This window comes from Phytophthora cinnamomi (assembly GCF_018691715.1).
Source record: "Phytophthora cinnamomi strain GKB4 chromosome Unknown Contig111, whole genome shotgun sequence".
In the NCBI taxonomy this organism is placed as follows: Eukaryota; Oomycota; class Peronosporomycetes; order Peronosporales; family Peronosporaceae; genus Phytophthora; species Phytophthora cinnamomi.
In genome coordinates this window covers 456,804-480,940 of record NW_027151044.1, presented here as the reverse complement: position 1 = coordinate 480,940, position 24,137 = coordinate 456,804, and the positions used below count along the sequence as shown (strand labels likewise).

The 24,137-nt window shown below is 54.7% G+C and overlaps 10 protein-coding genes across 10 annotated transcripts; 5 read left to right on the top strand and 5 right to left on the bottom strand.

Moving 5' to 3' along the window:
- Positions 1–968: 968 nt before the first annotated feature.
- Positions 969–1,427, top strand: IUM83_15782 (putative GPI-anchored acidic protein; the record flags this gene model as incomplete). The annotated part of the gene is made up of 1 exon (XM_067940622.1): positions 969–1,427. The coding sequence occupies one exon, from the start codon at positions 969–971 to the stop codon at positions 1,425–1,427; it is 459 nt and encodes a 152-aa protein (XP_067782047.1).
- Positions 1,428–2,042: 615 nt separating this feature from the next.
- On the bottom strand, positions 2,043–2,471 carry IUM83_15781 (putative GPI-anchored serine-threonine rich hypothetical protein; the record flags this gene model as incomplete). The annotated part of the gene is made up of 1 exon (XM_067940621.1): positions 2,043–2,471. The coding sequence occupies one exon, from the start codon at positions 2,469–2,471 to the stop codon at positions 2,043–2,045; it is 429 nt and encodes a 142-aa protein (XP_067782048.1).
- Positions 2,472–4,655: 2,184 nt separating this feature from the next.
- On the top strand, positions 4,656–5,402 carry IUM83_15780 (putative glucosidase; the record flags this gene model as incomplete). The annotated part of the gene is made up of 1 exon (XM_067940620.1): positions 4,656–5,402. One exon carries the CDS (start codon positions 4,656–4,658, stop codon positions 5,400–5,402), a length of 747 nt encoding a protein of 248 aa, XP_067782049.1.
- A 703-nt stretch (positions 5,403–6,105) lies between these two features.
- Positions 6,106–6,493, bottom strand: IUM83_15779 (uncharacterized protein; the record flags this gene model as incomplete). Its single annotated transcript, XM_067940619.1, has 2 exons — positions 6,106–6,317; positions 6,424–6,493. The coding sequence occupies 2 exons, from the start codon at positions 6,491–6,493 to the stop codon at positions 6,106–6,108; spliced, it is 282 nt and encodes a 93-aa protein (XP_067782117.1).
- A 1,006-nt stretch (positions 6,494–7,499) lies between these two features.
- Positions 7,500–8,054, top strand: IUM83_15778 (uncharacterized protein; the record flags this gene model as incomplete). Its single annotated transcript, XM_067940618.1, has 1 exon — positions 7,500–8,054. One exon carries the CDS (start codon positions 7,500–7,502, stop codon positions 8,052–8,054), a length of 555 nt encoding a protein of 184 aa, XP_067782116.1.
- Positions 8,055–8,532: 478 nt separating this feature from the next.
- IUM83_15777 (uncharacterized protein) lies at positions 8,533–8,869 on the top strand (the record flags this gene model as incomplete). Its single annotated transcript, XM_067940617.1, has 2 exons — positions 8,533–8,596; positions 8,703–8,869. 2 exons carry the CDS (start codon positions 8,533–8,535, stop codon positions 8,867–8,869), a joined length of 231 nt encoding a protein of 76 aa, XP_067782119.1.
- An 8,558-nt stretch (positions 8,870–17,427) lies between these two features.
- On the top strand, positions 17,428–17,877 carry IUM83_15776 (uncharacterized protein; the record flags this gene model as incomplete). The annotated part of the gene is made up of 1 exon (XM_067940616.1): positions 17,428–17,877. The coding sequence occupies one exon, from the start codon at positions 17,428–17,430 to the stop codon at positions 17,875–17,877; it is 450 nt and encodes a 149-aa protein (XP_067782118.1).
- A 1,125-nt stretch (positions 17,878–19,002) lies between these two features.
- On the bottom strand, positions 19,003–21,413 carry IUM83_15775 (reverse transcriptase; the record flags this gene model as incomplete). The annotated part of the gene is made up of 2 exons (XM_067940615.1): positions 19,003–20,447; positions 20,984–21,413. The coding sequence occupies 2 exons, from the start codon at positions 21,411–21,413 to the stop codon at positions 19,003–19,005; spliced, it is 1,875 nt and encodes a 624-aa protein (XP_067782109.1).
- A 995-nt stretch (positions 21,414–22,408) lies between these two features.
- IUM83_15774 (Pol Polyprotein) lies at positions 22,409–23,119 on the bottom strand (the record flags this gene model as incomplete). The annotated part of the gene is made up of 1 exon (XM_067940614.1): positions 22,409–23,119. One exon carries the CDS (start codon positions 23,117–23,119, stop codon positions 22,409–22,411), a length of 711 nt encoding a protein of 236 aa, XP_067782108.1.
- Positions 23,120–23,690: 571 nt separating this feature from the next.
- Positions 23,691–24,131, bottom strand: IUM83_15773 (Retrotransposable element; the record flags this gene model as incomplete). The annotated part of the gene is made up of 1 exon (XM_067940613.1): positions 23,691–24,131. The coding sequence occupies one exon, from the start codon at positions 24,129–24,131 to the stop codon at positions 23,691–23,693; it is 441 nt and encodes a 146-aa protein (XP_067782110.1).
- Positions 24,132–24,137: the final 6 nt, after the last annotated feature.

Sequence of the window (24,137 nt, the reverse complement as noted above, 5' to 3'; positions counted from 1 at the left end):
CGGTAGCGCGATCTCGAATGTAAACGTGACTGTGTCGGTAGGGACCTCGAACGAGAATGACGAGGGGAGGGCGTGCTCATACAAGGTTTTCGTCCACCTCGAGTCAAGGCGCTTTCTTGTTCTTTCATTCCCAATTTTGCCCCAAACATCAACAACTCAAACGATCAACTCCCGGGACCTTGGAAGATGGCTCGCTTCGCGCTCTTAGCCTTCGCTGTCATTGCTGTGGCTTCAACTTCAGCCAATGTAATTAATGATGCCGTTGACGCAGTCGGAGACGCCTACGATACGGCTGCCAGTTGGGTGGACGGAGCTGCCGACACTGTGGGCGACACAGCGGAAGACGTCTACGACACAACCTCGAGCTGGGTCGGCGACGCTGCAGACACGGTTGCAAGCGCCACGGGCTCGGTAATCGACGACGTATCCTCCGCACAAAGCCTCGCAGTGGGTTCCGCAACCATCTTTGCTGCCGCTGTCCTCGCCGCGAACATACTATAAGCTGACCATGTTCTAGCTCGAAGCCGCAACGTTATAGATCCGCCACGATTCCACTTTTAATAAACGTATCGGTAGCTACACTTTTCAAGTTTTCAGTCGTATATTGGAGCAGGTAAGCGGATACCTTACGTTGCGTACTGCGTTGCCGTGGCTATGACTCGTTGCTTTCTCATGCCGACGTTTCCGTTAGAAAGTGGCAACGACTATGAAAGGCGAGGGTCTCGCCGTGCGCATTGCAGCAACTTCACGCTCTGTCTGAAGGAGCCCATGCTTGTGCAATCCTCCTGCATCCTGCATCGATTAATAAAATCCACCACCTGTGGACATACGGCGGTCGTTCGGCTACACATGGACACCGTACATCGCGCGACGCGGTGCAGGTCAGCTCCTCCCCTACAAGGCGCGGTCATTGTCGATTTTGACTGCAGCCTCGCAGCAGCTGCTCAGTCCAAGCTCCTCCACTCAAGATGCGTGTCCTCTCGTGCCTCGCCTTCATCGCTCTCGCTGCCGTCGCGACCGCAGACATCATCGACAGCGTGACCGACGCCGCGACCAATGCTGCCAGCGACACGGTGAACCACGCCGCCGACACAGTCACCGACGCGGCCGCCAGTGCCGCCACCAACGCCGTTAACAGCGCTATTGACACGGCCACGAGCGCTGCCGGCACGGCCGTCAACTCCACCGTTGGCGCTGTCGCCAACGCCACGGGAACGACCGCCGACGCCGCTGGCAGCCTGCTCGACGCGGCCGGCAGCGTGGTCGACAGCGCGACCAGCATCGTCGGCTCGGTCGCCGACGACGTGGCGAGCGCTTCCGGCTCCACTTCTGCATCGGGCTCCTCTGCGGCCCCCTCCATGTGCCAGTCGTCGGGTCTCGTCATGGCCGCCCTTGCAGTTGCAGGACTCGCTCTCAACTTCGCCTAAGCTTGCTGTGCTCAAGCCTGAAGTACATGTACACACCCTAGACGGTAATGCGTGCGGTGGCGCGCCCCATTAATCAACCTCCCCACTCAGTTAATCATTCGTCTACTGTACACCCGAAGGTAATACATTTGTCAACTGTCGTGTGCTCGATCTCGTGCTTGATCGCGATCGTCGCGCTGTGCATCTACAATCCCAATATGCAATCCTTCATTTCGCTGTTTGGCTTTCTTCATCCGTGCCCGACGACCAGTTCTGCCCCAGGCCCGATGCTGCAATTGTACATGTATTATAGTAAGAACGTGTTGAAGGGGACGATTGCTATCCACACGAAACCACCGTGATGAAGTTGATAACTACAGGCATAGCTAGACGTACCTAGCTCTCGAGTGGGTATTGGGGGCATGGTATCAATCAACACGGACCAAGGACAACAATGGAGGGGACGGAAGCACCACTTATAAAACCATGTACGTGCTTTCATTAAAGGCAGATGTCGTTCCAGCGGAGGGCACGCTCGCATTGAGGACGACCCGAAACTTACTCTACACCAGACTACATCTAGTCGTCGATCCCATTCCGTTGTGGGGCGGGGCCGCCGACGCCGGGGCGACCAGCTTAGATAAAGAGTCCGGTGATGGCGATGGCGGCCACCGAGGCCAGGGCGATGCTCGGCGTCATGTGCGTGGAGTCCGACGAGCCCGACGCCGACGCCGACGCGGAGGCCGACGCGGAGGCGCTGGCGCTGCTGGTAGTGGTGGTGCCGACGGATCCCGAGCCCGAGGCGCTGATGCTCGTCTCCGTCGTGATGTTAGTGATGCTGTCCGAGATGGCGGCAGCCGTGTTGGAGGTGCCGGCATCCGTGAGAGTGGCGGCAGTGCCGGTCGCCGTGCTGCCGGCGTTGTTCACCGAAGTCACAGGTACAGTTGCGGCCTCGGCGTTGGCCTGAGCAGCCACCTCGTTCGGGTCCGGGATGGCCGAGACCGGGCTAGTCACCACCACGGTGGCGAGGGCCAGGAGCGCGAGGTACGTCATGAAGCGAGCCATGGTGGTGTTCTGATCTGTTTAGCTAGGGGGAGGTACAGGTCGAGCGTCGAGCGGCGCTGTGCTGTTGGGCGGTGGGAATTCCGAGTGAGCCACGAAAAAACAAAGTTCTCGTTCCACACAGCACAGGTGAACGACGGGGAGACCATCTCAAAGCTCAGTGCCCAACGAGACAAAGCACTGGCGCGCCCAGCACTCTCGACGACCGGCTATCTCCATCTGCTGTCGCCGAAGAGACATTGAGAGATGCGGAGACCTGGCACCTGATGTCTCTGTATCTCGATTTGCCAACGTTAATGGGAGGTGCGGAGACCGGGATGTCCCTGCATTGTGTAGAGCTTATCCCCGCGATTTGGGGTGTATGGAGACAGGAGCAGCAAGTCCGGAGAGGCCAAGTCGATAGAGAATCGCAGGTTCGCGCAGCACTAGCAAGATTTGACGGCTTGTCCCTGCCAGTTAGTAACTCGTCCATGGAGCGCGCTGGACGCGGCGAAAATTATCCTCGGCATTTGCAGTCTGCGTGTCTGCTGCTCTATGGGTCCAGGCTCGGACGGAGGTTCTGCGGTGGCATGCTGTTCGATGGTGCCTGCGCGACGCGGCAACCAGTCTCGAAGTTGAGGATCACTTCAACGCCTCCGAAGCCATCTGGCCATCTTCCCGGTGGTCGTAATATTGACGATGACTGAGCCAAGCTGCACTGCTCAGCCGCGCTATGCGGACACCTTGTTGCCGAAACGTGAGCCAGGGTCGTCGCACGAGGCGGTGCCGCCCCAGCGAGCACGCAGTACAGTACATCTACCCCGCATGCACTGGACCTGTCCAAACAGGGCGGGAAAGTATCTCGGGGCGAGTACTATCGAGGCAATCGCATCTTTGGTCGACTATCAAGTCGATTTACTGGAGCCGCGCTGACCACCCGAATCGTACCGGAGTTTGCAATCTAGTTGCACACGTACATGCGCAATTTTTTCATCCGCGACGAACACATCGTGCACCGTTACATCTATCGCGCATCACTTGATCTCTGTCGGCACCGCACAATGATTTCGCGTTAGTCTGCGATGTGCTTTCCGACACGAGTGACTCGGTCCAACCATGTTGGTCGGTGGATGTTGAAGCTGAAGCTGGCTGAAGCGGGACTCTGAGTCAGCGCAGATGCTAAGCACAGGACACCTCCATGGATGACGGCGGCGACAAGCCGGGCTCAGCAACTGGAGCTGCGGAGTGACAACGTGGCTGCTGCAGCGGGCGGGGACAGCTGGAAATGGCCTGACTTTCGAGCGGTCATGAATGGATGTGTGCTCCCGGCCGCCTGGCCCAGGCAAATGTACATGTATCGCAATACACGTATTATCTCCCGCCAGGCATGTCTCCGCCGTAGGTAACTGCGGTCTGCAGTGCAGAGCGCGCTCGAACTCGGTGCGGCTCGGCCCGCATTTGTTAAAAAAACATAAAAACGCTGAAACACACCCATAGTTGCCGCGCGCTACCGCGGATAGCGCAGCAAAAAACGTGATGAGGGACGCCGCAACTCGCGCGATGCCCCGACGGAAAGCAACAACCGTATTCAGAGTGCGTAGCAATCTGCCTTTCCAGGGAACTGAATGCCAAAATTGTGTATGGTCCACTGGACCAGACCAGGTCCAGTGCAGGCAACATGTCATTCCAGGCCCGTCAGTTGAACTAGAATTGGCAGTTCCGTGCGCGCGCGAGTGTGTCCGATCCGGATCGAGTACACCTTGTCGTACATGTATCAAGTACAAGGGTCGTTGCGTGCGGCCGGCACATGGCCCAGGAAGCCGTTCCATCCATTGGCAGTGGGGCCAAACCTGTTCGTATCATTATTCGCCCTAGTCCCCCATGTGATGCCAAGTTATAAAGCCCCTCAACTCGCACTTAACGTTATAACTGCATTATTGTATGGAGGAGAGTCCTCAGGTGGAGGACGCGTCCCGTATCATGACTGTATATCGAGGATCGCAGGTCCCAACAACACTTGATTTACCAGAGGGCAATTTTTACAGCCGAGGGGTTTGGTTGATTTCTTCCACGAGGACAGCCCGCGCGATGGCTTGACGACGATCTTGCTCTTGCACCTTGACGCCCGACTTGTAGCACCATGCGGAAAGCTCCCCGGTCCAAAACTCATTGCTTGTTTCACAGCCTCTTGCTCATCGCCCCGCACCGATGTGGGTCGTGGACCTCGGCACTTGCGCAATTCACATGGACGACAAGCCGCTCCACTTCCCGCCGCCTGCACTACCCAAGCGCGACCAGCAGCAAGACAATGACGATGACGACGACAGGAAAAATACCCCCTCCACCACCAACGACATCTCTGCGGCCAACGACCGCCCTAAAAAACGCACGCGCAGAGTGGTGGACTCGAGCACCACGTGCGCCCCCGAGCAGTTGCACTGTCGCTATGCCAACAAGAAGTGCCTCAACCCGCGCGCCGTCAAGCGCACGGGCGGGCTTCACACCTTCTGCGCCATGCACCGAGCCAACGCCAACCGCAACCAGCGGCGCCTCGACATGCGCAAACGCATGGCTCGACAGGCTCTGAGGGAGCAGGCTGCAACGGGGCAGGCGGCGCCTTTGACGGTGGATGCAGCAGCATCGACCCAAGATGGACACGAAGCTTTGAAAGCTGAAGCCGTCGTGACGACCACGTCCACAACGGGTGGACACGCGCAATACGAGCCGTTGCAGACGCCCACGCCTCTGCAAGCCGAAGATATCTCGACGCTCGTGACGCTGTTCCTGCCCCCGCTAACCACGCACCATGAACGTGTCGATGGCACGTTCGGCTACCAACACGACGAGCCAACGACCCCCATGACGCCCCATGACTGGTCTTCCTCGACCAGTACCGACGGAGCCACTACGCCGCCTACTCCGCCGCCGCCTCCGTCGGGCGGCATGAGGTTCTGACCGAGACGAGCGTGAACGCTTGCAACACCAACACACCAACACGAACACGCAGGACGAAATTGCGTAGACGTCAGATATTTAAAAAGAGACACGATGTGCTTTGAGCTAGGCGGAGGCTGCAGTGATCGAATGTAGACACGTAAGAAGAATCTCCGTTATAGAGGCATTATGCGTGTAATGCAAGAGTGGGGGACTCGCCCTGTGAGACGTGCAGTCGCTAATGTTCGAGCTGAAGCAGTGAAGGTTCGAGTAGCGAGATGCAGACGAGGCGTGGTCACGTTGCTATCGCCAACAACATGATGCAGGCGCTCGAAGAGCACTGTCGGAGCTGTTGGCTCCCATGAGAAGATGAAAGACGCAATAATTTCACGCTTTGTAGCGCTGTCGGCTTTGTAGGTGCTCGTGTGTACATGTAGAGCATCCCCACGAAATTGGATGGACACCTCGTCGATCATCCGCGCTGTGCCGCACGATGCAAACCCGTAGCAGCGTAGCGTTTGCACAAAGGCTTGGTGTCGACGGATACTCAACCGTTACGGCAATTCTCATTGACGACACGACGCAGTCTAGCCGCATGACGAGCTATGAGGATCGGTGCGTCGAGCAGGAATTGTACTGGCCCAGCCAGGTCTGCTGCGTCCGCATGCTGCAGGTCGTGCCGAGATCACACGTTGTGGCTCAACAAGCGGGTGAGCTCGTCGACTTATTCTTCGATTATCATTTCGGTGGTGAGAACCTCAGGCGCGTCTACTTTGCAGTACCGAACACGCTGGACTCGCCCCGCTTCCTCCAGCGAGCAAACACTGCTCGCTCCCTCGTCGCTCGCTCGCTGCAGGGCGCGTTGCCTCCACCTGCTGCTCTCTAGAGGCACTTGAAGCGTGAGCGACATCTGCGCGTGCCATTTGGTCCGGGTCACTGACATCAGCGAGCGACGTTAACCAGGAGGTCATTGCTGCTAGGACGGCAGGGCAAAGCACGTCAGGCTGACGTTCTTGACGGTCAGCCGGTCGGCGGCGCTTACAATCGCTACTGCAGCAGCAGCCAGGGGATTCGACTAAGCCTGCAGCAGGTTTAGTCGAAACGCGTCGCATAAAGTGAGCCGAGCGCTGGCCCAGCTGCCGTGAGTTGCGAGCAGCTTCCCCACCGAAGCCAAGAGCTCTCACGCCGCCACAGCCAGCATTGCCAATTCAGGCAAAGTCCACAGGGAGGCAATGGCTATTGCCAGGCGAAGAGTCCAGTTCGAGGGGTGCCGACGCGATGCGCGGCCGGGCGGCGCAGCGAAGGTTCAAGGCCACCACAGAAAGGCAACTCGAATGGCGCGGCAGGCAAGAAGAAGCAGACCGAGTCCGTCTGACGGACACATCGGGCTTTGGAATCCGCGTTGAGCTCGCAGCCTGCAAGATGCAGGAGCTCGTTGGCCGCGGGAGCGCTGGATTTTTCGGCTGAGCGAGTCCAGGTTGCAGCCACGATAATAACGATAATAGCGGCGACTGAGAGCGCGAGGCCTGATATCGCGACGCGACGAAGAAATCAGGTTGCGTGCGCTCAGTCGAATTGTGCAGCGACAGGATCTGGTCCCGGGTTGAAGCTGCCGGACGCTCGCAACGAAGCCACGCCGCGGCAGCTCTCCATGCACAGTAGCAGCGATCTCAGACCGAGCGTCCTCCACGCGACGCGAGCGCCATAGCGGCCGCCATCAGCGCGTTGTGCCTGGTTGTTTCGCGATCGGCCATGGGATATCATCGGCCCAGAGCTGATCATCACGCGCAGCGTCCATCTCACGGCGACCGGCTCCGGGTCAGCGGGCTTCTATAGTACAGCCTATCGAAGATCGCAGGCGCCCACTGTGCATGCAGGTTCCTTTCCCTACAAAACCCAACATCAATCTCCCCGATGAACCTATGCGTTCTCGCAGGCGCATGCGTTCCCGCCGACAAACCATTTGACAGTGGGAGCCGATCCGCTCCTTCGAGCAAGCGCGCGCAGCCGGGCCGCTCTGATACAGACACGACCTGCACTTGCGCCCAGGCGACCACAACAGTCAATCCGCAACTCGCCTCGGCCAGGACCAGTCGCTATAATACGCTAATAGTCCCCATGGAGCACCTGCTGAACGACGACGCCGCGTCCGAGGCCGACGAGGCCGCCGCCGTCAAGAGCGAGCCGCAGCCGCTGCCCCACCTGGCCGCACAGCTCGCGGCCAGCGCTGCCAGCCCGAGCAGCTCGGCCGCCAGCCTCGGGCTGCACATGCTGTCGGTGTCCGCCGCGCCCCCGCGGCTGCCGCCCATCAGCCTGCTCACGGCCGCGGCCGCGGCGCTGCAGCCCGTGCAGCTGCGGCCCGTGCTGGCCACGCCGCGGCAGGCCGCGCCCGTGTCCTCGCCCGCCGACGACATGCTGTGCCGCTACCGCAACAAGAAGTGCGGCTTCCCGCGCGCCATCAAGCGCAACGGCGAGCGCCACAACCTGTGCGAGCGCCACCGCGCCAAGGCCAACCAGAACCAGCGCAAGCTCGAGAGCAAGCGCCGCACGCAGAAGCGCATGCTGCAGCAGCGCGTGGCCGCCGTGGACCGCGTGGTCAAGGCCAAGAAGGCCGCCGCGTCCTCGGCCGAGACCGACGTCGCCTTCGCGCTCTACGGCGGCGCCGTCGCATGAGCGAGCGGACGGACGAGCGAGTGGAAGTGAGTGATCAAGGAACTCGCAAGTGGGGCGCGAAGTCAGCCGAAATGCAAAAGTGTGCTATAATTTATGAATGAAGTCGAGCAAGTGACGCGAACGAGAGGCCAAGTGTAGTCGCTTGATTAATTAATTAATTGAGAGCGACTCGCGTGAAGAACATGGAGCTCTTTTAGGAGCTCCAGCTTAGCTACTCTGCTTCTTCCAGCCATGCGTCCGATGTGACATCGGACGCCAAGTTGCCTTTCTGTGGTGGCCTTGAACCTTCGCTGCGCCGCCCGGCCGCGCATCGCGTCGGCACCACTCGAACTGGACTCTTCGCCTGGCAACAGCCATTGCCTCCCTGCGGACTTCACCTGAAGAGGGCAATGCTGTTCGTGGCGGCGTGAGATCTCTTGGCTTCGGTGGGGAAGCTGCTCGCAACTCACGGCAGCTGGGCCAGCGCTCGGCTCACTTTATGCGACGCGTTTCGACTAAACCTGCTGCAGGCTTAGTCGAATCCCCCTGCAGCAGTAGCGATTGTAAGCGCCGCCGACCGGCTGACCGTCAAGAACGTCAGCCGGACGTGCTTTGCCCTGTCGTCCTAGCAGCAATGGCCTCCTGGTTAACGTCGCTCGCTGATGTCAGTGACCCGGACCAAATGGCGCGCGCAGATGTCGCTCACGCTTCAAGTGCCTCTAGAGAGCAGCAGCTGGAGGCAACGCACCCTGCAGCGAGCGAGCGACGAGGGAGCGAGCAGTGTTTGCTCGCTGGAGGAAGCGGGCGAGTCCAGCGTGTTCGGTACTGCAAAGTAGACACGCCTGAGGTTCTCACCACCGAAATGATAATCGAAGAATAAGTCGACGAGCTCACCCGCTTTTTTGAGCCACAACGTGTGATCTCGGCACGACCTGCAGCATGCGGACGCAGCAGACCTGGCTGGGCCAGTACAATCCCTGCTCGACGCACCGATCCTCACAGCTCGTCATGCGGCTCGACCGCGTCGTGTCGTCAATGAGGATTGCCGTAACGGTTGAGTAGCCGTCGATCAGCTTGGCCACCAAGCCTTTGCGCAAACGCTCCAGCTGCAGCATTAATGAATGATACACTGCTACGGTGCGGCACAGCGCGGGATGGTCGAGGAAGTGTTCATCCAGCTTCGACGAGATGCTCCATTAGCAGTGTGAATCAGCACTTCCAGCGCCGACGACGCGGCAAAAGCGCGAAACCATTTCATTTTTCACCTTCTCGTGGGGAGTGACAGCGCCAACAGCTCTGACAGTGCTGCGCGAGCACCTGCACCTGCACCTGCTAACGTTGTGGACGTCCTTAGTCGAGAGCATCCACGCCTCGCCTGCATCTCGCTACTCGAACCTTCACTGCTTTAGCACGAACAATAACGACCACACGTCTCACGAGTAAAAGATGTAGTAACTTTGCATTTTGCTACCACACGTCTGCCAGATCTTCTTCATCGACCCCCCCCCCCCCCCCCCCCCAAAGCGTTTGGAAAGCTCACTCAGCAAACACAGCCCTTCACCTCGAAGCGTGTTGCTGTGCTTTGACTTTGTCTGCTCTAGGATCCTGCGCGTTTGCTTTTCTTGATGCCACTTGTATGTCACTTACTGGTACGACCGAGGATATTTTGCCTCTGGAATTCGGACTTCGAGAATTGTAAGTTGTATTTCCCGTTGTGTTGCCCGTTTTGGCGCTTGCACCTGCTGTGGTCTTGCTGTACGTCTGGATTACATGTTCAGCCTGAATCTGAACTTTGACAAATTAAAACATTGCAATGGATCCGAAAAAAAAACCAACGACGACAGTTGAGCATGCAAAACAAACACGAGAAGAGGCACAAATTGAGAATTTGGAATGACATGACATCTGGATAAGGAATGTAGGGGTGATAGTTTATATCCTGCTCAAGAAACGCTGTTATTGAACCGGATCCCATATACGCCCTCAAAAGCCATCGAAATTCTCGGTAGAGGCCCCTTTTACATATGAATGGCACCCTATCCAATTGGTGCTGTCGTGCATACCTCTTGTACTCTCGGCACATTGAGAAAATTTTAGCCGTCCAGTAGTAGGTAATGATATTAATCCCGATCCACAACAAACCCACGGCAATGCCAAGAGCGATGTTTTCCACCTGCAACTCTTTCACTGCGATAAAAATTACCACCATAGTAACCACTACGGCTCGGATCCAGCTGGACTCGCGAAAGCTAAGCCTCCGACGCGTGATATTTCAACCTTTGGCCAAATACAACAGAGTCTCCAATGTAATCACTAGAGCTAGAACTTGAACTGCCATTGCGACTGTAGGAAGTATACTGCGTTGCCAATTAACATACACCCCGGCGATTTGGTTTGCAACATAGGCAACCGATGAGTAGATCACCTGCACTACCGGAACTAGTGTCATCTTGCGGTGTAGATCTTGCACTGTATATGGTGGAGCACAAGCCATGTGTCCCATCCAGGCAAAAACAAGTACACTCCACATTATGATGTTCGCGAAATAAAACGAAGACCGGTCGCTATTTGGTTGTCGGAAACATTTGCCACTGGCATTGCACAGGTTCATTGACACAGCACCCTTGATCTTGCCTTGCATTCGGGGGGACATCACGCATTCTCTCGACCACCGCTCGTTCTCAGCTTCAGACCGCTTCGGATAATTCTCTGGGCAGTAGAAGCAAGGGGCTTTCTTTCCAGTAGCAAGAAACATCTCATCTGCCGCCGGTGGGGGATATTCAAGACACGATCGGAGAATACTCTGGTTTGCGCCTAGTCGCTCGCATGCGTCGATGTAGAAGTTCAGTTTCGTTAAGCTGCTGGAGGTGCCAGCCTTCGAAAACCCGGTCTGATTTGTAATGTTGTCGACCAAACCGGAGACCATCCATATTACCTGATAGATAGTATTTGATTTTCAAATGGGAATGACTTGCAATAGTAGTCAAGTGTACGGTTAGCGGTGGCGCCGTGCATGTCGGGATGCGTACCATTCCATGTGACCTCAATGATGACCGTCTTGGCAGGCTTTCCAGTAGTGTAAACTATTGGTGCTGTGTACAGCGCTGTGATCGCAACGATCGCTTCCGTGGCGGGGTCATCGCATACGAGCAAATAAAACATTACACGACCGTCGACACCATCATCGCTGCTGTTGAGCGTTAGATTGAAATCCAGTGAGACTTCAAAGGTCCCATTGCGCCCAAATTCATAATCTGCGAGAAACTCCAACGAGTTATTGCCATACACGTACGCGTGATGGTGATACTTGAATGGGGCAAAGAGTGTAGCCGCCGTTAGTTAAAATTCTGGTGCTGCAGTAGGTGTTGACAGAACAAATTGTACATGAACCCCCAAGAGAATGAGTAGCGTTTGGATAAAGGAGTCCTGGGACCGAAAAGTTGCTTCGACATGCTTCCAATATCGAACGATTCGACTTCTTGCAGCGTAGAAACCAGTGTGTGAAACTATTTGCTCAACTGTAGCTCTGAGCCGTTTTTCAACTCGGCGCACGGAAAGAGAGCGATGGATAAATATGTAACTCTTTAATGACCATTTTTTAGCAGGACCTAAAACCAAGCAGACCAAACAAAGGCTTCTTTGTTGAGCCCATCAACTGGTTCAGGTGCCAAGCCCGCTTGTGTATTAAGAGGTAAAATGCGAACTGAGATTGATCCTGGCTTAGCAACCTAACACGTAGTGCTCTGAAGGAGGCCGCCCTTGGGAGCCTGTGTACCTACGTACCCTCCGAGTTTCACTAGACTTCTGATTTGCACCTAAGTCATCCTTGCGCCATTGAAGACAGGCGCAGGTGACGATGGGTGCGAAGAGAGATGTCATTCTCCCCGTATGCCAGGATAATGATGGAGCCGACTTCAGCAGGGGAAGATTCTGCGGATATTCGTCAGGTACTCTGTGGCTCCGGTGTCAAGCATGACTGTATCGTTATCATGAACGGCCTTGACGACAAAGGGTCCCTTTGAGACTGGATCGGTCTTCTTGCGTTCTCGAGCAGGAACTCGCAGCATCACGTTGTCGCCGACACGGTAGAAATGCTGCATGCGTTTTAGATTTTCTCGTTCGTTGTCCTGTAGAATCGCTATGAATCTTTGCTTCGACAAATAGTTCCAATTCGCGAAGTGCACTTGGCGGGTCAGCATGTCCTCGCCGAACAGCAGTTGAGCTGGAGACGCTCGCAAGACAGTGTGGTAACTTGCTCGTATAGCATAGGCGGCGTAGTCGAGTGCGGTTTCGAGCTGATCTTGCAGATCTGGGCGAACGCGGAGAATATTCATCAATTCCAGGTGCACTCGCTCGCAGATAGCGTTAGACAGCGGATTTTTTGCTGTGATCGGTTTGTCTTTGATCGCCATTGACTTCGGAAGCGCTTGGAATTCGTCGCCCGTGAAATACGGACCACGATCGTGAACGACTTGCTTTGGTCGAGGATAACGACACAGCCAGACCCGCTCGAAGCTAATTGCGGTGGCTGCGGATCCTTTGCCGCGCTGCACGATCACCTCCAACCAGCGAAATTGTTGCTCAATCGCTGTCAGGCAGTAAAAATCGCCGACTATCGGCCCGAGCAGATCAACGTGAACCACGTCAAAAGGTCGATCAGTGTTTGAGACGGGTGTCGGTGGAAGATGGCCGTACTTCTGCTTACCACCATGTAATTTTGCACGTTTGCAGTCACGGCACACCTTGACGAAGTCTGTCACGTCCTTCTCCATGCCGGGCCACCAAAAGGTGGACATTGTGTAGTTCTGCTCGTCAGCACCGGGGTGGAGCAAGTAGGAGTGATACATTTCCACCAACTCTTGTCGTAGCGATTCTGGCACCACGATTCTCTTGTGATGATGCAACAAGACGACTCCAAGTGCAGGACGAAGCGCGTAGTCTGGGTCAGCCTGCTTGTTCTCAAAATGCTGAATGATAGTTTTGCAGGTATCATCTTCCAGTTGGTGCTTCTTGACGACAGGACCATCGATGGCGACTTCTTCTTCTTCGACTGCACAGAGTTCTTCTTCACTTGCTTGCTTCACGAAATCGTAGCGCAGCCCGAGAAAGCATCAGCGCCTACATTCTGGGATCCAGCAATGTATTGCAATTCCATGCAAACGGACAATTCTTCGATGTCAGACGATTAAGTCGAGCTGTCAAAGTCGACTTGTTCGGCACCATGTCGCGATAATAAGATATCATCCCCAAAAATCGGCGCAGTTCTCGCTTGTTGCGAGGTTCCGCGATCTGCTGTATCGCTTCAACCTTCTTTTTCTGCGGCTGGATTCCTTCCGGAGTAAGCGTGAAACCGAGATAGTCTACTTGATCGCGCAGAATGTGGCACTTCTTGCCATTAAGTGTCACATCATACTGACGCAGTCGGTCGAATACGATCCGAAGGTGCTCCATATGCTCCACAGGATTCTGCGAAAACACTAAAATATCATCCGAGTACACAATGACGAAGTCGAGATCACCAAGAATCCTTTCCATACACGACTGGTACTCATCCGGGGCTGTCGAAATCCCCATGCGCAGGCGCTTAAACTGAAATTTGCCGATCGGAAGGCAAAACGCTGTTGCAGCACGGCTTTGGAGGGCGATACGTCGCGCAAAGTAGCCCATGTTAGCATCAAGAGTTGTCATACACTTGACTTTGCCGAGTCGGAGCAGGATTTCACGGATTTTCGGCACGTAGTAAGGCGAGCGGCGCAAGTACCGGTTGAGCTGACGAAAATCGACCGGGAGTCGAAGCGATCCATTAGGCTTGACCAAGAAAAAGGCTGGAGCTGCCGCTTCCGAGCCGTAAATCTGCTCGACGACGTCAAGTTCCAGGAGTCTTTGCATTTCTCGGCGCGCTGCATGTAATGGGCCTAACTTGACTCACTACTTTAGCTTACACGTCGCGCTACGTGTATGAGGAAGCGTACCGTATATGAGATCTCCTACTTCAGAGAGATCTCCTAATTCCTACCGGTCGATAGCCAATCAAATACATGACAGCTTCCACGTCGACAGTAGAGATCTCCTAATTCAGAATCTAAAAACGGTGCAGAGCGTACAAACATTGCCCCTTCGCGCACAAACAGTGCCCCTTCATTCCAAGAAAAGCGCCATGGTCCGCACTCCGGGGCAGCAACAAGGGCGGACCAGGACAACCGGAACTGGGAAGCTACCCAAGCAGTTCAAGCGGGTGGCAATAACTTACCACCACAAGCGCGACGTCATTGAATATTACGACGCTGTAGTCTCCAAAGATAAAATGCACGTGACTGTGAAGAACTTCTATCCCTCTCTTGCACCCGCTCAAGTTCCACCTAAGAAACGGCAAATTTACAACTGGTTAGACCAGCGCGAGCTTATTGTGGAGAAGTGTGAGACAGGGTGCGGATCCCACTGCAACAACCGCAAGCTTGGCGCATCGACAACTCTGTCTCGTGGGCTGGAACAACAAATTGTCCTGTGGATCAACTCTTTGCGGAAAGAAGGTGTTCCTGTCACGGGCTCGATGGTAAAAATGCAGGTTAAAGACTGCTACGATAGCGCAGGTCTCCCAGCTGGGAAATTTTCTGCCTCTCAAACTTGGCTGCACTCATTTCTTCGGCGCAACACGCTGAGCATCCGTAGACGCACACGCCAAAGCCAAAATCGCCTGAAGACGCAGCCGAAGTTGCCAAAAACTTTGGTCTCGACGTGCAAAAGAAAATGGCAGAGCTCGGAGTCGATAAAGCATATAATGCTGACCAAACCGGTAAGATGACTATTATTTATTGCACCCTTGATCCCAAACTAATCTCTATTTATTGCACCCTTAATCCCAAACTAATCTCACATTTATATTTTAGCCATCAATTATGAATATTTACCAGCACAAACTGTGGCTCAGAGTGGGGCAAAGACTGTTTGGATGAAAAGTGCAGGAAAAGATAAAGATCGAGTGACATTAATGCTACTTGGAGATAGCCATGGCCAGAAGTACGACCCCTTTTTGGTTTTTAAATCCAAACAATCAGTTGACACACAGCGTGCCTGGGAAAATACGGCTTTCCAGCACGGGTTTGGCGTGACGCTGTGGAGACAGCTTCGAGGAGAGCAGAATGGAGTGCTAATTTTTGGTAACCGCGCTGGCTGGTGGAACAGCGAGCTCACTATTCAGTTTTTGATTTATCATTTCCTGCCGAGAGCCAACATGCATGTACCAATACTGCTGCTGCTTGATGATTTTTTCGGCCACTGGCGCGCGGACGTGAAAATCTTTGCCCGGCTGATAAATGTAGAGCTGATGCCCATTCCTGCTGGCTACACATTCGCGTGCGAGCCAGCGGATATCTCCTGGAATAAGCCCCTAAAAGATGCTATGCGAAAAAATTGGGTTGAAAATATGCTACAGCAGCTTCGAAGTTCAACTGCAACCATCCCGTTCAAGCTGAAGCCACCCTCGCGGCAGCGGTTAATCAGTTGGACTAAATCAGCGTGGGACTCGCTGTCTGCCCAGATTGTTATGAGCGGCTTTGAGAAGGCAATGATCATTCCTAAACAGGTTAGAAGTGCTCATCTTACCAACCAGAATGCGTTCGACGCCGAGCCAGATTGGCCCCTGCTCGATCGGCTGCTAGATGAGGTTCCCGTGATTCGCCACTTCGTAGACCCGAATCGAGACATCGATACGCTGGTGCTGGAGGAAGACAATGTAGACAACGAGGCTTAATACATGTATATGCATACCGGTAGGAATCTGCACTCTACTTTCAACATCGTTTTGCTTGACATTCATGGTACATAAATTCGTCGGTACTTGTACATCTCGTGTACCATTTACAACAGTACAACTTCAATATTCTGGGGTCTGAAGTAGGAGATCTCATATACGGTAAGTACTTAGTAATTACTTAGGTTAACTATATTTGAATACACAAATATAATTTAACTTAGATAAGACTCCAAGCAGCTAGTTCAAGGTAAAATGAGAACTGTATTGTTTGTAAATTGATCTTCCTCCTAAATCTGCTAAAACTGTTTATCATCTATAAAAGGGGTTGACAGCGGCTGGCTGTCAGAGCCCCGCTAATATGCATGTCTCTGATTGGTAGAAAGATGCTGCTTTCTACCAATAGGATCTTTGGGTAGGTGTGGACCACTCATTGTGGTGGCCCACTTCAATGTATCCATTGGTGTGTCTTACACCAAGGTGAGGAAGTATCTAAAACTTTTAACATATATCCTATCTGTTAAATTCACAAGTGGCTTGCAGCCACTTGTACGTGTAACCCCGTTACACCATCCCCCCTTAAGGTTAGACGCGCGGGGTCTCAGCACGTCAATCTTTGGAATTGACCATTCGTCAATTCTCCGCGTTTGGAGGAGAAATCCGCGCTCATTCAACGATGAGCGCGCCTCAGAAGAAGACTTCAAAGCCGGTGGGGAGTCATCTCTCCATCGACGACTACTTCGAACGCCAGAAGGCGACGTCGTCGACTTCGACGACGACGATGAAGATATGGAGGGCGAGGAGGACTTGCCCTCTAAGCGCAAAGACTCAGTGTCGAGCGAATCACTCGACCCTCATGCCAAGAATATTCGCCCGCGTGAAGGGGACGAATCGGACGCTTCGAGCTCGAAGCGTTCGCGAATTGAGAGCGATACCCCACTCGCTTCCGCTGGGGCTCTCAGTACTCCGCGCGCTGCGCCTGCAGCGCGCGATCCGTGGATGCCGTCCGCGTCCGAGATCACGGACCGGTATGGGAACTCGGTTCCTCCGAATGAGGTGCCGCCGTATGTATGCAGCGCCATCAAAGATGACGCTGTGGCCGCCGAGCTGCACATTGATGCGGAAACGCATCAAAGGCGCGATTACTGCATCGGACTCTTTCATGAGCTCCGATGGTTTCAAAGCAAGAAGACATCTTCTCGCAGCAAAGTGCCCGAGTGGCAGGCACTTTGTCAAAGTTGGAACGCCTTTGTTGAAAACTTCAACAAGAAACCGAGTGCTTACCGTGATCGGATTAAGCAAGCGCGTGATCGCTTCGAGACGTACTAGAAACGTGGAAAGTTGGAGCAACTCCACGTTGCTGCGGAGGAGGCAAATGTGCCGTGCGCTGTGCCCGAGGGCTTTCAGTGCACGAAGTGCTTCCCAGGCGCGGTCCGCTTGAGCGACCGCGACTTAAACGGGTACACGTCGTTCCGTGTGCCCGAGAGTCTCAAAGAGCTCCGTCCAAAGTTCTTAGCACGTGAGGGTTTGGGCGCTAGCGATGATCGCAGCGCTCGTACTACTTCCGCTGCGCCAGCGCGTACTGCTCCTCGTACGCCCTCACCATTTCCGGAACGTCCTCCAGCAAGACGTTCCGCGGCTCCCATGTATCTTGATGGGGAGGAAATCCTCTCCAACGAATACGAAAACGAGCCCCTTGAGGGTTCGTTTTCGGGATACTATGGTCAACAATCCGCTCAACATTACAGCGGGTTGAGCGGCGGGCGTCACGGATCGGCGGTGACGGGGGTGGGAACACGCCCCGGGTATGATCAGCCCCGGACTGATCAGTATGCGCCTCTCCACGACCGGGTGACCGCCGTGGAGCGTCTGCAGGGCGCTGAGTTCGCCGCCCTGAAACAGGAGCTGGCGAACCAGAAGGCCCAAGTCGCGGCGGTCTCGCAGACCGCCTCGAATATCCAGGTCGAGTTGGGGACCCAGATGAAGGAGTTACTCCAGCGCGTCCGCGCGCTGGAGGAGAGGTTGCTCGTCGCCGAGGCCAAGTCCTCCGCTTCTGCCTCGGCTCCTGCCGAGGCTTCGGGTCAGCCGAGCTAGATGGCTCGTGCTGCAGGTATGGCTTTAACCGCCCGACATAAAATGTCGGGTGGAGCCGCATGCTAGACGGTATGTCTAGCGTGTATGCGTTGCCGTGCCGTGCCAACACAGTGAACGGCCCGATGAAGCGCGGAGCAAGCTTACTTGCTCCGAAATCCGAAACAGCATGTTTAGGCAGGTTTTGAGTAGCTAACAAAACCAATGAACTAACTTTAAATTCATTTGTGTTGCCTCTGCCCACATTGTCTGCGTTCAGCTTCTGTTGGTCAACAGAAGCTGCTATTGCATCTTGGACAAACCGAATCACGGCTTGTCTTTTGGTAAGGAAGTTGGTTGCATCCGAGCTGAAGTCATTCAGCTCGCTCTCCGCTAGAGGCCCGGCCTCTGCGTGGTTCTTCGCGGTGTCTGCGCCCTGCGCCGACCCGTGGTCGTTGTCCTTGTTGTTGGAGGAGTCTGCGCCCTGCGCAGATTCATGCGTTTCGTTCGTTGTTGCAGCTGACACTATGCAAGTGTCAGCGGTTTTCTGCGGCTACTGTATTGCAGTCGTAGATCCCCCCCCACTTAAAGTGGGAGCCATCACTCCGTGTAAGCTCGGTAGACGTGGATGCCGCATAGCATTCATGTAGAACAGTGTATGCCCGGTCGAGGCATGCACTGAGTTATTGATGGCAAACTCTGCCATCGATAAGCACTCGCTCCAGTATTGGAACGAGTGAGCGTAGCTCTTCAACATATCGACAAGCACGCGATTCACGCGCTCGGTTTGACCGTCCGTCTGTGGATGATCCGCAGTCGACATTGAAAGCTGGCTCCCAAGAAGTGTAAACACTTCTTGCCACAGGTGCGCTGTGAAGCGCGGGTCTCTGTCCGACACGATGTCGGTCGGCATGCCATGGTGTTTGAACACCACGTCGACGAACAGACGGGCCGTCTGCTTCGCGGTCACTTCTGCCGGCACCGCAGCAAGATGGTACATCTTGCTGAAGCTGTCGACGAAGACCACAACACCGGTATTCCCTCCGCTGTCCGGGGGAAGACCAAAGATGAAGTCCAAAGACATGGACGTCCAACACTCCGACGGAGTCGGTAGTGATTGTAACGAAGCCTGCGCGAACGGCGCAGGCATTACGCGTTGGCATACCTCGCAAGCACGGATGTACTTGCGCACCCACTTATACTGGTGGTGCCAGTAGAAGTCGCGCGTGAGAAGGGCGTATGTCTTCTCACGTCCGAGATGTCCTTTTCCGGGCCAGGGCGAACACCGTTTTTCCCTACGAGATACCCGAGGACGGGTATCTCGCTCACCCCGAAGATACACTTCTTCAGGTTCGCGTAGAGCTTATCCTTTCGCATGAGCTCAAGTAGCTTTCGGAGATGCACCCGATGCATCTCAATGTCGGTCTTCCCGTCCACAGCCTGGCTGCGGTTGAACACATCATCGAAGTAGCTCGGTTCGAAGTCGCGCACCGAGCGCAACAATTGCGCCACGCACCTGTTGAAGGTCACAAGGGCGTTCTTAAGCCCCTGCGGCATCACTAGCCATTCCCAGAGCATGCCGCTTGGCGTGCTCACTGTCGTAAGAGGGGTATCGCTCTCACGCATTAGGATTTGATAGAATCCATCTCGCAAGTCGAGAGCACTGTAAACGGTGCTCCCGGCCATCGAATCGATGATAACATCTTTTCGCGGTATCGGCGTCTGCGCCGGTACCGTCGCATCGTTCAGCTTGTTATACGCATGAACGATGCGCCATCCGCCCTGTGGCTTTTTGACACAGAACGTCGGAGTACTGTGCGGGGACTTTGATTCCCGCACTTGTCCTGCTTTGCGATGACTTTCAAAGAACTCGTCGATTGCTTTCACTTGCTCTCGCGGCTGTGGCCACTGCCGCGTGACACAGTACTTCGTGCCCGGCACGAGATCAATCTCGTGCTGTATGCCCTTATCCTGCGGAAGCTCCGCAGGAATTTCTTCCGGGAGTACGTCTTTGTACTCCCTCAACAATTCGTAATAGGGACTCGACTTTAACGAGTCCCAACCTTGTTCCTCGAAGCGCTCTCGCTTCGTCTTCGCACTGAGAGTGTCTTCACTCTCAGTGGTACTTCCCATGAAGAGCTGCCTCAGCCCTTCGCTCTCGCTCCCCGTTTTTTCGCTGTTCGAAAGAACGCAGACCTGCTCGATGCGTCCATCGTGCAAGTCGCGTGTGAAGCGCTTCCAGCTCATGGCTGGAAGCGAAGTCAACTCCGACGCCGTCGTCGGAGGATTAGCGAGTTCCATCTCACGATACTGGAATCCAGTATTGGTGCGCGTCAAGACGCTTAGCGTCTCGACATCCGGCGTCACCGCCTCAGTCTGCCCAGCAGACTGCTCTTGATGCGTCTCGGTCCCGGACCGAGACTTGAGCAGCGTTCTCCGCTTGCGCCGTCTTCTTGTTGTGCGGAGCCCGGCTCCGCACAGTTGTTCTTCTGGTCCAGGCCCGGTCGTGGACAGTTGTTCGCCGGCGGACCCTGTCCGCGGGCGCGCGGTATCAAGACCGGCTTGATCGCATGGCGCTTCGTCGTGCAGCCCGGCTGCTCGACAGTATGCAAATTGCGTCAGTGCGGTACGTTTGCAACCGTCCGCACTGTTTGCAGCGTCAACTCCCGGAATTTGCACGCCTTCGTCACCTCGACGCCATTCGATGGCACCTGTTGCCAGTCGTACCTCCAGAAGACTTTGAGGTACATCTACCTCCTCGAAGTCAAGTCTCGGCAGGCTTCGTAGTCGAACAAAGTTGTTCCACGCGCCTGAATCTACCAAGGCTCGAAGAGAGTCACTCGCTCTCTTCGAGTAAACCTTCAAGATGACTAGGTTCGGCCTGTCATCTTGTTTCTTGCAGTGAGAGCTGGTCTCACTGGGGGCTGCAGTCCTCAGTGTCGCGTGCCCGATGTCGGCACGCGCGACTGCATTACCAGTAGGGCGCCCCGCGCCTAGTGGATGTTCGCGTTTTTTGTTGGTCCGCGGCGATGCCTAACATCGCCACGACGGCCACCTCCAGGGGGCATGGGAGCTGTGCACTCCCGTGCAAAGTGACCGATCCTTCCGCAACGGAAGCATCGCACGTTACCTCCCTGCTGCTGGTAACCAGCAGTTGTTACATTCGAGAGGTCCATTGGTTCTGGACCTCCCGTCCTCGCTACCGGGCGCGGTTGCGGCCTCGGTACATTTGCATGGAGTTTAGCCTGCCGCAGGCTAAACTCTTCTTGCATGGCAAGGGTGATTGCCGCTTCGAGAGTACTCGGGTACTCTCGGAAGAGATAGGTCTTCACAGGCCCATCTCTAAGTCCCTTCATGAACGTGACGACCTTAGTCGCCTCGTCAATTGGATTGGTCACGATATTTGAGACCAAGTATCGTGCGCGCTGCGCGTAAGCATGGACGTCATGCTTACCCTGCTGAAGGTCGAGGAACTCCGCCCTCGACCGGAACTCGTTTTGCGGGGGCTCAAACGCTTGTTTGAGCTCCTCTTTGAACACTTCGTACGTGCTGAAGCACATAGGATCGGAGAGTCGGCGTCCATACGCCCAACTCCTTGCGCGTCCGCCAAGGCAGGACATGGCGAACGCGACCTTCGACAGCGGGTCGACGATGCGTCGAGCCGCTATGGCCGTGTCGAGCTCGACAAGTCATCGGAGGAGAGGCTCGCCCTCTCTTCCCACGTAATTGCTTACGCTCAATTTTAATGATTGAGCACGCGGTGTCGTCCCTGACGACGCCGTTACTGAGGAAGCAGCATCACGCTGCTCCTTCATGATGAATCCACAGAGCAACACCATGTTGCTCCGTCGGCGATAGCGTACGCAGCATCGTAGCTATCGCCGCTTCTCCAATGACTGTTGACAGTCGTTGGAGGGCTTCCCACTCTGGGTCAGACAGGTGGGGGCAGTCAGCGCGTGCAACATGCGTTGTAGGCGTGTTGGAGCTCTCCATGGGAACCTCCGTGCTCATGTGGTTCTCGAATCCGCGTTCGTACACCGCGTACGAACGTCAAGCAGTCGGTCGTTGGACGGACTACAAAGTGCTACCAGGTGCAATGGGTCTAACTTGACTCACTACTTTAGCTTACACGTCGCGCTACATGTATGAGGAAGCGTAAGTACTTAGTAATTACTTAGGTTAATTATATTTGAATACACAAATATAATTTAACTTAGATAAGACTCCAAGTAGCTAGTTCAAGGTAAAATGAGAACTGTATTGTTTGTAAATTGATCTTCCTCCTAAATCTGCTAAAACTGTTTATCATCTATAAAAGGGGTTGACAGCGGCTGGCTGTCAGAGCCCCGCTAATATGCATGTCTCTGATTGGTAGAAAGATGCTGCTTTCTACCAATAGGATCTTTGGGTAGGTGTGGACCACTCATTGTGGTGGCCCACTTCAATGTATCCATTGGTGTGTCTTACACCAAGGTGAGGAAGTATCTAAAACTTTTAACATATATCCTATCTGTTAAATTCACAAGTGGCTTGCAGCCACTTGTACGTGTAACCGTTACACTGCATCTTCTTGACTGCGTGGGACACTGTAAGGCTTTGCATGCGATGGCGTGTAGTCGACACGCAGCGGAAGTATGTAGTCATCCAGGCGGATTCTGCCAAGACGCCCAGTATACAGATCCACGTATTCTTGTAGGAGCTTCAAGTAGCAATGCTGCAGAGCAGCTTCCAGGTGCTCCGGCAATAAGTCTTCAGGGGTTACAGCACAATCATCTCCGGCATACAGTTCGTCACTGACATCGAGTGTGACCTCGTCTTCAGCTCTTTCCTGCGCTGTAGAACCGCTCTCTGTGGTGCGAACAGTCAACTCGCTTCCATCCCAAGTGACACGACCGTTCTTGAAATCGATGGCAAGTCCGAGAGCACTCATTAAATCACGGCCGATGGTCATATCATCCGGAAGCGAAGACAAGACTTCAAATTCATGAATGATAATCGAGTCTCGCTTCAGCTTGGGAATCCGAAAACGCACCATCATTGAGCCTTCACTTTTGGTGTTTCCCTTGACGAACTTGAAGGAAACTGCGGAGCCTTTGAGCTGGGCTCCCTGCTGCTGCAATTGCTGCATGAACGCACTGCTGATCACGCTGCGCGAACAGCCACTATCCAGGAGGGCTTGGTAGCGCTCTTTGCCCGATTTCAACTTGATCATGACTCTAATTGGTGGCGTTGTAGCGGTCGGTGGCGCGTTGAGCCCGACGAACATGTATTCTTTGTCGCTAGAGCTCCCAGCTCCCTGCTGTTGGTGCTCTACTCGCGTTTGCTGTCGTTGTTGGCGCGGTTGGCCTGTGCGAGACCCACGTCTCTGATCAGCTTGCTGGTGTTCTTCTTGATGATTGTTGTGGCGAAGGGTGCGACAGTCTGCTGTGTTGTGAGTGGTCGTTTGGTGAAAGGTGCAGTACTTGCTGCTGGTAGTGTGGTTGCTATTGGCGTTGTTGTTGCGTCGGCCAGCATGAGCACCTCTGCTGGGCGGCTGACGCCCACGGCTGCTGTGTTGTTGCCATCACGATTGCGATAATTGTTGCTACTGCGATGTCCCTGACCTCGCGAGCTTTCGTGGTTGTTGTTCATCTTGTCTTGACGATGAAGGCGCTGCTCTCCCTGTTCAATCCGCTCGAAAAAGGTCACAAGGGCAGCTAAAGTGGAGTAGACTTGGCCGCTGGCGTCATACTTGTTCTGCCACTCGTAGGGTAGTCCGCGCTTGCAAAGTCGACACAGCGCGTCCTCGCATATCGGCGGATTCTCGTTGAGACGGGCCAGTGTGTTCTCCATACGCACTAATGCCCGAAACGCTTGCTGTATTCCGTGAGCGACTCGCTGCGAGCCTTCCTGACCTCCCAGAGTTCTTCTTGTATTTTCTCGCTGTAGTCCGCGGTCAGGACCACTATCGACGCCTTGCGGAGCGCGCGTGTGAATTCTTCGTCCATGCGAGTGTCGTCATCTGTGAGAGAGGCGTCCACGAAGGCCTCATGCAGGTCGCCTTCCAGCAAGATGGTAATGTTTAGAAACTTGTCCTCGACATTCCAGGACTTGAGCGGGGCGAGTTGGTTGAAATGATACACCCATTCCAAGAAGTTCATCGGTCCTCCGTCGAGGAACTTCGGCATTTTCTTCGTCACCACTTCTTCTTCGATCCCTTGTTCCTTGTTCGCTGCACGTACGGTGATCGAATACGTGAGGTAGCGTTCCTTGTCATCCTTGAGCGCGGGGCGGCTCATTGTTGA